Raw genomic sequence first — 12,356 nt, forward strand, 5'->3', positions numbered from 1 at the left:
ATTGCTTCAATACTTAAATGGAGAGAGACAGGTGCAATTAAATATGAATTAACTTAAGATGTAGCGCAGAATTAAGTTAGAGTTTATTGCTTTATTAATTAAACATGTAAAATATTGGATTTCCGGAATTAAATTCCACTCTTATTCAAATTACAATAATGGTGAAATCACAAAGAGCCAATCGTCCTAGTTACTCCATTACCCCTTTCTTCATTAGGTGCTACAGTGCTCACAAAATATTTGATTTGTATATTATCAAGCAGTAGTTTACATGCAACATTATTTTTTTTAAATACCCAAATACCTCCTTACCAAACGAAGTTACTAGAGGGGCGTAAACTGCTTTTAAATTACCAGGTGGGCTATTCATAAGGCTGGGAACCACTGGCCGGACTATAAGTAACGATAATGCTGACTCCAATGGGACGCTATCTAGCGATCTACACGAGTAAAACACGGTAAAGACAGGTTGGCTAAATGAGGGTACACATTTGCATACTGCATAGTTGGGGGCATGGGGGGGGCTATATAGGAGCGTTGCCCCAAGATAAGACACAATGTTCACAATCAATGGACTGAATACGATAGAGTTGAAGTCATTAAATGATGATAACAACATTGTATTGGAAATTGAAAATTTTGTAGGGGAAATTATGCGATGTAGTAAATTACTTTTAATACCTACACATGTGGCTTTTTCATTGTTATAGCTAAGCGTGAGTTGTAATTAAAATATTAAGAGTTATATATGCATTTATCAACAACTCCACGTATGAGAAAGTTTTTTAGTTTTACTACTTTCCAAAATGATTTTTCTTTACAACAGATGGAATGACAGATCCTGAAATCTAATACATAGACTAGTTTTTTATTTGAGTGATATTTTAACCTTTATTTAAATTGTAAAATCTAAAAAAGAAACAAAGTGAGCTACAAAATGCAAAACTTTAATGTAAACAAAACACTACCGCTATTTATTGGTCCTTAATTATTGCAGTACACTAACTAGCACGGACAGTGGACACCCTACAACACCGTAGAAGCTTGGAAGCGGCGCGTACGCATGTCGCAGCTAAATTATGAGAATACCGCACCATGTAGAGACGTCCATGGTATCGATGTTTAAAATATCGATAAACGGGGCAAGGAATTCTGGGATTACATGTAAACTTTCTGGTTGAGATTGCAAGCAAAAACTTCAAAAACGGGATTAAGATATACAAATGAGTCTCGCAATTTATATATTATGACTGAAAATAATTTCAGCCAATCATGATCTTAAGTTAGATTAATTTCGACTTATGAAGCAGTTTAAATACTGTGTAATCGATACAAATACGGTAATAAAAATATCGATATATCGATACGAAGTCATGTTGACATCACTAAACCCCAGTACAAGGCCGTAAATATGCATTTACTTTACCCCAACTTGTTTGAATTAAAGCGACCGGTTAAATAACACAACTTATTGCCAGTTGTACTAATTTATTGTTGCACATATTCATATATTTAATATTCAATTGGCTACGGTAATTAGAAGGTGAAAGAAACATACTTTATGGCAGATAAACCTTTATTCCTGTCAGGGAAGTACATTTTTTGTATATATGTTACGGTAAATGTGATAAATTGAAAATTATGAATAATCGCCGGTTATTATGAATAATCACCGACAATTGAGGTAAAAGTAATAAATGAATTACATTTATCAGTGATTATTTAATAATGTAACCTTAGTACTATGAAATATCATAAAATAACAATGGCTCATGTATAGTGCTTGTGTACAGCCACAAGTTTTGATATCATATATTAATATAATTTGGCATAATCAGTTTGGACTGTTTCTTTCGTAACATTACTTTGCCATAAAGCCCATAACATATTGTTTTGATTTAAAGTGAAAAATAGGTTAAGGTGCGGCGGGGGTGGCCCTTGGGCCACCCCTAAGCCGCCTATTTAGTTTTATACACACATAAATGATCTCATATTAATCACATTTACCAAATCATGCGGTAATTATTCATAATAACCGGCGATTATTCATAATTTTCACATTTATCACTTTGACCGTAACATATATTTAATCATTCGAGAAATTATAAGGGATTAATACCAAATCAAATCAATTATTCAGTACATAGTCCCTTTCCAGAGCGCTTATACACGTCCCAAATATAGCTTGCCCTATCACCACTTCGGGACAATATGGGCTGGTGCTGAGAAGAAGTGGCGGAAGAACCTCAGACACCAATAAAGCAGAAGACACCCATGGACTAAAATCAGCTGACTTTGCAGCCGCAGATAGCTTACGGATGATAATAATGAGATGATGATGATGATGGTTCACATGGATTATGTTGATTGAAAACTACATCGTAATTTAACTTTGCCAGCAAGAGCCGCCTAAGGTAGGTGGTACAGTGAGCGTCAAATAGTTCGTCACACACAGAGTAGCCAAAAAGTTCGCAACCAACCATGGTTACCACAAGGCATACCTAAACCGTTTCCATATCGTCGCAGATGACCGCTGTCCCTGCGACGACCAAACCCCGCAAACCTGGGAACACCTACTTACTCAGTGCCCTAGATTCACCACACAAAGATTCGCACATGAAACCACTTCCCGCTTGTTAAGAATAAACCCCTATAATATCGAAGAAATTACCAGTAAAGAAGACACAACAAAAAGCTTTAAAGTCTACGTATCATACATTGTTAGCAGTCTAAAAGATTTTAACAAAAAAACGCAATACGTCTTTGTTACAATTAGCATAAGGTTGTGTAGTCCACTTTTTTGGCGAACTTTGCCGGAAAGAGGAGTCTAAAGTAAGCTTACAGTCAGCGTCAAATAGCTCGTGACATCCTAAGTAGCCAAAAAGTTCGCAATACGTCTTTGTTACTTGGAATAAGGTATTGTCGTCGACTTTTTGACGACTTTGGGTGTCACAATCTATTTGTTTTTTTTTATCCACAACGAGGAAGCTCTTGGCCTGTATCTCACCTGATGGTAAGTGATGATCAGGCCGAAGGTGGAAGCGAGCTTCACCCGGATTCATCAACCACGCAGGAACTGGCTATCTTACCTCTAACTGTCGGAACACAACAATGCTGTTAACATTGTTGTTATGGCGACAGACTTAGGTAAGATGGTGGTAGCTAACCAGGCGGGCTTAGAACAAGCCCTACCACCAACCAAACCGAACAGAAAAATCTGCCCCCACTGGGAATCGAACCCGGGATCTCTGCGTCTGAAGCAGTGGTCTTACCTTACCACATTTCATGCTGACTATACCACATTGCATAAAATGTTACGGCTATTACGTGTATTAAAATATTCATTTTCCAATTACTTCCTTGCGCTATTCAAGATCCAATTCTGTCTTTCATTATAAATAAAAAGCTATTAAAAGTCGGTTATTCTACCTGAACCAGTCTAACGGGTGGTCTGTGGTAAAGCTCGAAAAGCGAGGAAAGCACGGAAAAGCTCGGGGCTTCACCATACATAATGCAGACGGCAGCGTGCGAAATGCACGAATGGCGGGCCTGTAATATTTATCGCGATATGTCGGGACATACAGGGTGTAAAATATTATTTAAAAATAAAATTCCGGGAAATTCGAGGGGATTTTTTCAGGAAAAATGTTTTTTTATTAATTATAAAGTATTTTTTGTTTTGAATACTATTTACAATTAAATAACATTCGTTTAATGGGGAGTGCATAGCTTATTCTAACTGAAAATACAACAAAAATCACGACACTACAGAGAACAGAATAGTGGCCAATTTGGCATCACACAGAAAGATTCGATGTCTTTTATTATTATTCCAGTGTATTCTAAATTCTACAAAAGAGGGCTTTAATACAAAATAGTTCATATTATTATCTTCCACTAGATACTACCTTATACCATAAATAATGCAGCGGCGTGTGAAAATGCACGGCTGACGCAACACCCTGTATATTAATAGCTATATGCCGGGAAATTACATATGAAAGGTTTTGCTGAAGGCTAAGAAAATAAATCAATAGCTCGATGGGACATTCTGCTACGTGACTGAGGGTGAAATTACTTCTACGTATCACACAGAGAAAGGTGAAAATATGGTAGCTCCTTTAATATTATGATGAAATCTGAAGGTTTGGTAGAAAATAGATGAATTTTGTGCCGAGTTACTAGAAGTCTAAAAAGAAAACAATAAACTGAGATCAATTAAATTGAGGAGGATAGTAATTAGGGACCTGCATCGATCATTTTTAGGACATACTTGACATACTTATAGGTATATTTTTCAGCCCCCCGAACCAGAAAAACTACCACACAAAACAGGACAAAACAAAACTTGGATCTTCTGTTCTGTTTGATGTTTTCCACAGTAAAAACATCATCACAGAAAATGTGGAAAACACTGAGTTTAAAATCCAGACCCATGGATCGAGAACGTCCACCTCGAGCCAATGGACCATGTGACTCCATCCAGGTACCTTTCGTTCCGTCTCATTACTTATTCTATTTGAATTGCAATTGTTGATTATTAAACTATCTTCAAGACAAAATTACTATCCAGTAGCACAGCTTGTTCTGCCATCACCTAAACGCTTCCCAAGGTTTTTGCATAAATATGACATTTCTAAGACATGGCGCTCCATCCACGACGGTATTATTATAATTTTATACAGTCGTGTCACTTAGTTATTCGGTTATGTGTGTGTTAACATGTAAATTATCACTTGTGGGAACATTGGGAGATTCCAACTGTGATAGTAGTCGCAAATAGGAAATGATTCATTCATAAACGCAAAATATTTTGAAAGGAAATCATGTACTTTCCAATATTCCATTAAGATTTAAAACATGTTTTCAGAGGTTAAAGTAATTTGAAATTTAAAGAAGCTGTTCAGTTTTGTTTGCTACCCAATCTAGTCACTTCTTCAACCATGTAACAACTAAAGATAATAAGCCTAGTTATTAGATAATTATATGAGCCGATATATTATTTATTTTCTGAAAATGTGGAAAACTGGGAAAGCCTGCAATACCCAAACCTAACAAGCAACGACTAGAAATCATAAATTGAGTTTGCGTAGGTATGTGAAATAAATACGTAACACCGATAATATACGAATCCAATGCCCTTACGAAAAACATCCAGCTGTAATGTTATTATGTTACCCACCATAAGTATCATACAGTCTAAGAAATGCTAAACCTACCCATCCATCCTCCATGGCAGGACACTAAAAATGTCTACCTCGATTTCAAATATCGAATTCATGGACCCCACATTTTATGCTGTACATGATTCCATGCTGTTCCATAATTCATAGAATGCCTAGAGCCACTGCATGCCCCCTACAAGGGACATTTTTCACTTTTCTTGGACTGCTATAGTCACAGGTGGTAGCGATTGCAGAGGCGAGAGCGGGAGCTATAATTTTTACTGAGTTACAGCTGAATAAAAACTATAAGTCGGCAACTTAAGACTGACCCTTTCTTTAATGATATCAATTTGGTACGCACTTATTTAGGTTAAAATTCGCATTGCACTGATTACATTGAGCATATTCAAAAAACTACGTGAAAATCTGAATGAGTTTAGGTAGAGTGAATAGTAGAAAAGATATTCTTATGCCCGTTTTCACCATCAATCCCTATAAGTAAACCCTATGTAAACAAAATTCCTGTTATTTGACCATAGGGGTCACTTAATTAGGGATTGATGGTGAAAACGGGCATTAATCTATTAAGTGTGACTCAATCGTCCTTTAGAGACTTTGCTCAGTAGGGTGCAAGCTTTAGGACTCTATTAGAGAGTCTCTAAAATAAGATGTGGATTTTTTTAAGTCTGTTATCAGTAGCCCGCCTCCGCTATATCTCACAAACGTCCACACACCCTAATTGCATAATTGCAAAGAACATAAATAGTAAAATCCAAACGGTTCTTTGTTCGATGATGAGTTATAACCTCCGCAAAATGTACAGACGACCGCACATCAGACTACATTTTCGTTGCAAAGTCGCCCTTATCGCAACTACGTAAGATACCACAGTGTTTACGTCGACGTGCGGTCGACTGTACCATTTGCTACCGTTTGACAAACTGAATGCTCGCTTGCAATTTACTCCCTTCAAAATGTTGCTACGCGCGGTTATTTATTTCTGAAGCGCTGCCTTTAGATAAAACCTTGATTTACTGCTATTCATATTAATTTTCTCCACAACAATAAGTGTTGAAGTTTCAGAAGTTAAAATGATACATGTTTCCGACATCTCGAGACACATTTAGAAGTATGTATTACAAATCAATTCACATACCTACCTACATATCTTAATTTTTTGTCATATTTGTGCGATTTCGTTTGGATTCCAATACTTTTGTCATTGTGTCTCTACATAGAAAAAGCCACTAAAGTATTCAATATAAGAATGCCTAATAATTTATAATAGATGGATCATGATTAACTCATACAACTTCCCAAAGCCAACTCTAGGAGTGCAGGTGATGGTGCACCATACGTCATATAGAGCTACCAGTTGACTTTCTATGATGCTAGATCGCATTAGGCAGCAACCTATGATATTAATGAAGATAAAAGACAGAATACTACCAATGACAACTTCTCTACATCAGAATTAAAGAAGAAAAAAAAGAATTAAAGAAGAAAAAAAAGAATTAAAGAAGATAAAAGAAGAATACTCACGATTGACGTGGTTGATGTAGTAAGGCCCGATCTGAGGATCGTAGGCCTCCTCCCAACCGAGAGGGAGCTCATTCCCGATACAGTCCGCGAAGCTTTGTGGCTTCGTGTATCTGAAACAATAAACAAATTGATTAAACAAAGCCTGATAGAGATAGAAGTTAAAAAAACCTTTCTTATTAATATTTGCATTGCCAGACTAAAGCCGAGTTGCACTTATTTAACCGTAACAATAACATTAACGGGTGCTTTTTGTATGGACTTTGACAGATTTTTGACGTTTGTCAAAGTTAAATAAGATGGTGCAACTCAGCCACTTCTGGTAATAATTATAATGTTAGCCCTTTTCTTAAATCTTGCCCTCTATCATGACTTCGAGACTGGTGTTGGAAAGAAGTGGTGGAAGAAAATCAAACTTGTAGAAGATAGATATTATTATATCGATTAAAAATTCAAATTACACGTTCCTCTACCTATTTCAACTTTCAAGTATACAGTAACCACACTCTTATTACCTCTACAGCTTGATTTATAACCATCGTAATTTTAGCAGTATGGCACCCAAAATCACCGTATCAAATCACAGTGTACTATTAAATCAAGAGCATACTGCTCCAAAAATACCATACAAAAACTCTTATACAACTCTTCCCACGAAGCGCAGGGGAGAGCCTATTAAAACATACCTATTACTATCATTAAGCCAAAATAAAAACAACGAAGGCTATTATTATTTTGGATCTTGGACCGGATAATTCATACTAGTTATTTAGTATGGGCCCAGTTGAGCAGGCCTAATTTCGTTTTGTGTGTAAACACGTATTTGGACCCATGTAGAGGTCGTAAAACCATAATGTACTGTCTATACTTACATCATAAATGCCAAAGTAACAGCCGGTTTGATAGTTTCGGTTTAACGCCTGACTGAACTAATTTGGTGAAATTTTGGTAGAGAAATAAAGAAGAACATAGGCTGCTAAATATTAAGGTAATTCAAGATAGTTCCACAGCCAAGTTTAAGAGAGTTCAAACTTCACACATATTTTTCTCTATGAATCATAATAGCATTAGTATAAGTGCCTATTATCTGTTTACTTAATAAAATCATTTAACCAATCCCCTTAATCGAGCAGTAAGCCTATACGGCTTCTAAGCTAATGACTGGCTAGCTTCGAATAAAATGCAAACAGATATCTTATTACGATTACATTCTACACAAGAACATTTTACTTTAATGCCTAGGCCTACATACTAGCAGTTTAATTTGAATTTTAGATTCCGCAGCCCGCAGGTAGAAAATGTGGCTAATGTAGAATAAAAAGAAGTTGGAGATATCGCAAAAACAGGTGCGATCATAGATGCGCATGCACATAATACCGCGCTGCAGAATATTAATGACGTCCGATAGAAGGTGCTTGAGGCTCGCAGGGCGTGGTCCCCTGGCGCCAGAGACCTGATACTCCAGCCAGCTACAAGTTTCAAGCATGATTCAGCGAGTTTAAACGCAAAAAGTGGCCCCACATTTCCGACGTGACGAAATCCACCGCAAACGCATCCCACTTAACGGTTCTTACATTTTAATATGGCGTTTATACGGTAGTCGGATATTAAATAAGATTCTCTGCTTAATTGGCCATATTTACATCCAGTTTTGTTTAAAATCAGCGTTTTCGGTCGCGTGACGGTCCAGCTTTGCAGTTTTGTGAGCGGTAAAGCATGCAATGTTTTCAATTGCTGTATAATTGGAAACAGATTGTACTCCATTAGGTTTTACAGTTGATAAATTAGTTTTTGTGACTGTTTTCATGAAATGAATTCCGTTTTTAGTTTGCAGCTCTAATTAAAAATGATACGAAAGATTAGCCACGCATTTATTACGTATTATGTTTAAGTAGGTACTAATAGATTCCAATCCCAGTTTATAGTAGAAGTTGAAGAATATCTTCGAATGTATAGGACTTTACTGAGCAGAGTTTCAAGTAATCCTTTCACATTCCAAAAGCCGTTCTCTGTAACGTAAATGAAGTTACATCTTCAATGGAAAATTCGTAACCCCTTCCGCACAGCTACCGAGCGGCGTCCATTTCAAAACACGATCACTCTTATCGAAGTGAGGGGATAGAGGGCGCGTGCGTGCGCGCATCCAATACATCAGCGCAAGAGCGGGATGCAGCGACGCGCCGCGCGGGAGCGAGCGAGACAACCTCACACACAATGTTACCTCGCCGTGGTAAAACGCCAAACCAGTCCTGTCATCGGAACGTCAAGACTCAAGACGTTCAAGTTCTCGGAAACGGTGACCTGTGTCATGGAATCCCTTGCTGCACACATAGACTTTCACGCACACCACCAAACTTTTTGGCTCGAATCAAACACAGGCGTGACAGAATTTTTATTGGTGCCATAATACAAGTAAATGTCGCTGAACCGCTTTTGAGTGGCGCTGTTATAGTTTTCTATGATGAACAGGTTGTCCGAATAGTTTTCATATAGTGGATAACCTGTATGGCTACTTTTTGTGACTCTGTCATTTAAAGTTTAATTTAGTCTAACAATTTTAGTAGCAGACTTACAATACTTAAAGCTTTAATAGGTATTTTATATGGCACAGCTAGACTATTTTCTTTTTTAAATTTCTTTACTCAAAGATATATTAGGCTATTCAAAAGTTTTCTTTGTCGGTATAAATCGTAAATTCTAATTGACTTAGGAAAAGGGCAACTTACAATTTCCTTATGACGTTATGTTTATATTTATCTTGTAATGGTATTTACCGGGAAAGGAAATAAGTAATTGAAGTGCAGTTAAAGCCAATATTTTAGCTGCTATATACAAAGAGGCAAAAGGTCATATGAATTTAATATGTTCTATGTAGAGTCAATATCCTAACTGATTCAGAAATAAAACGGTACCATATTATTTTTCGCTTTAAAACAGGCATTTACGATTGTCTTCATATCTTTTTGAGTTGTTATTGCAGTTAAAAACACTGATACATACCTATTTGTATGTTGACCTGCATTTTATTGAACTTTAAGAAAGGTTACCTACATTCGAAAAGGTGACAAAAATCACAGACTATGATTGGATTTCCTTGTTCCGGTTCAACAACTACAATTAAGTAAAGAATTCGGGCAAGTTCAGCAACAATTAAACAGAAATATTTATAAGGACAAGGAAGGAGTTGGGCAAAACAAAGACCAATAAGATATAGGGATTTATAAACTTCTTGCAAAGATTTTGATGGTATATTCGTACGATATGTCATCGAATTGCAGTGAGTTTTGCTGGAAAATAGCGCGCCAGAAGGCCAATGTACTCGCGATCACCATCCCAGAATAAATCCAGAAGGTTGCTACCGCTTTGGGGCTATTGCGTTGCAGGGTCTGCCGATTTCACGCTACTCTCTATAGCACGTTTATCAGTCAGTTCGTTTATCTTTACTTTCTGAGTTATCACATTTTTGAGTATTCCTTGGTCATTAATCTAGTCTTTGTGGTGGATATTTCTTAAGCTTCAGCTTTGTGCACAATCGACGATAAAAGTTGCGTGTTGTTGTGAGCTATTCCAGAATATCAACAATTACTGAAAGCAGCCCACATTTCCGTCTCAATGATTGTTTGCTATCCGAGTCTAGGCGCCGTTCCCCGGCTGGTATTTGGCTCACATATTCGTTGTTCCACGTTCTAATTTCAGCACGTTACTCATTTGCGATTCGGTGGCCGAAAAGTCCAATGACCAAATCCTGGGATTATGACAAAGTTGGAGCACGTCTGGTCGGAGGCGGTGCCACGCTGTCTCACACATATCGACCGAGACTTTACACACACACCTAATGCTCTATAAATACCGCCAGGGAAATATTTTAATCCGGATGGCCCGTTTAATGCACATTCCTTGGGCTTCGGAACAATCTCGATTTTTTACTCCTTCACCGAGGGCGTTGCCCTACTTAGATTTGAATGCTCAATAAAACTATCTATCCATAATGTAGCTTCAATGCAGAATCATAAGCTTGTGTATTTGCAGATCGGTATCTGTCATGTAAATACTTATTTGGTAGTATAGACAGACATTCATAGCGATTGTTTAAGCCGAGAGCTCACGAACAGGATGATTACTGACACCGAAAAAGGAAGCACGTTAGGGGTCAACGTGATTTCCTCCTGCATGCCAAATCGCTGACACATTGGTAAACGCAGTTATAGTCGAATTAAACCCAACATGCAATGGATTCTACGAATACCCGCCGGACCGGATGATCCGACACGTGAATACGAAATTTCGTATTTCATTTGATCCAAGGAGGCCATACTCGAGCATTCCACGTGCCTTACGTCACGACTCCAATCACCGAATTTATCCCCAAATTGCTGCGGCAATCGTTCGAAAGTTGTAATTATGTAGTGTGATGGTATGCGCGCGGGCAACTAATGTGACGCTATGACGTCACGTTATACGATCATTGACAAACGACATTCCAGCGCTTAGTGTGGACCGAGCTGTTGAGACGCACGTCACGTCACCCCAAGGTCTCAGGCTCGTCTTGGGAACGGAGAATTCAAACATGTAACACTCCGAGCTGAATTTAAAGAGGATCAGCATCATTTCAACACTGCGGTAACGAAACTAAAACATCGTCGACATAAACTTGCGTTCGGTGTATTCGAATTGGAACCTGCTTGTATTAAATGTTGCACGCTGTCTGTAGAAGTGACGGATGGACGGACAGCGGGTTGCATAAACACAGAATATATAGGGTTTCCGATTGAATCACGCCGCATACCAGTCGCCTTCGTCACGCCGCGGCCGGCGCGTGCGGCGACACAATATCAGACACAAACTTACCATAATTCAGTCTGGATTTTATAAGTAACGAAATAATGTTGACGCTACGACTTTTTAATTCAGCTTGGTTAGGTTTAAATAACTTTTCTGTAGTGTATCATCATCATCTATCAATATTGGGCCAATTGAAGTACTTTTTTAATTAAAAACTGGCAAAGGATTATGATATTGATGAGTAGTTATAGTAAAATAATGTCTGAACAATATTGTAAGCTGCTTAAATTGTATCACGAATCGGCCGAGAAATATTTAATCGTACTCTACCAGCCTATAATAATATACCTAGAAAATGATGAATAGCAGTATCTTTGGAACTGAAGGAATTCCTAATTGATATTGCTTTGTAGTCACTCCTACTACGATATTGCTATTTGATGGAGATTACCGTAATAAATTTTGAAAGGACCCACTCTCAATGTTTCAAAGGCATGTCAATGTAAATCAGACAGGACAAGAGAACAAAAGTTTATGGTCAGCGTAATTTATGGTACATTCATTCGAGATGTATTTTTAACGATGCGTATGCTAATTAATTAGGCAATATAAAAACTGCTTACATAAATTCAAGAGAACGTGTATGGCCGTTCTAAGAATTCGCTACTGAGGAATCCACGAAAACCCACGCTTTTAACGAGGCAGCAAAAAATGGGAGAAAAAACTTCAAATAGTTATCACTAATATGACTAGTCGCTAGTTAATATGCAATAGTTGTGATACAAAATGTCGGAAAGAAACTAGTGCTTGTTGCGCATGAGTGTGTAAGCCCTAGAAGTATGATAGAAATGCTGTTAATGGCATGTAACG

General features: G+C 37.6%; 1 protein-coding gene across 1 annotated transcript in view; it reads right to left on the reverse strand.

Moving 5' to 3' along the window:
- The window catches only part of LOC135081389 (protein kibra), an 80,259-nt gene that overhangs the window by 58,001 nt on the left and 9,902 nt on the right, over positions 1-12,356 (reverse strand). The window contains exon 2 of the mRNA XM_063976109.1: positions 6,708-6,817. Within this exon, the coding sequence (XP_063832179.1) occupies positions 6,708-6,817 (110 nt within the window). The remainder of the gene's footprint in view (positions 1-6,707; positions 6,818-12,356) is intronic.

Source organism: Ostrinia nubilalis, chromosome 19 (assembly GCF_963855985.1).
Source record: "Ostrinia nubilalis chromosome 19, ilOstNubi1.1, whole genome shotgun sequence".
Taxonomy (NCBI): Eukaryota; Metazoa; Arthropoda; class Insecta; order Lepidoptera; family Crambidae; genus Ostrinia; species Ostrinia nubilalis.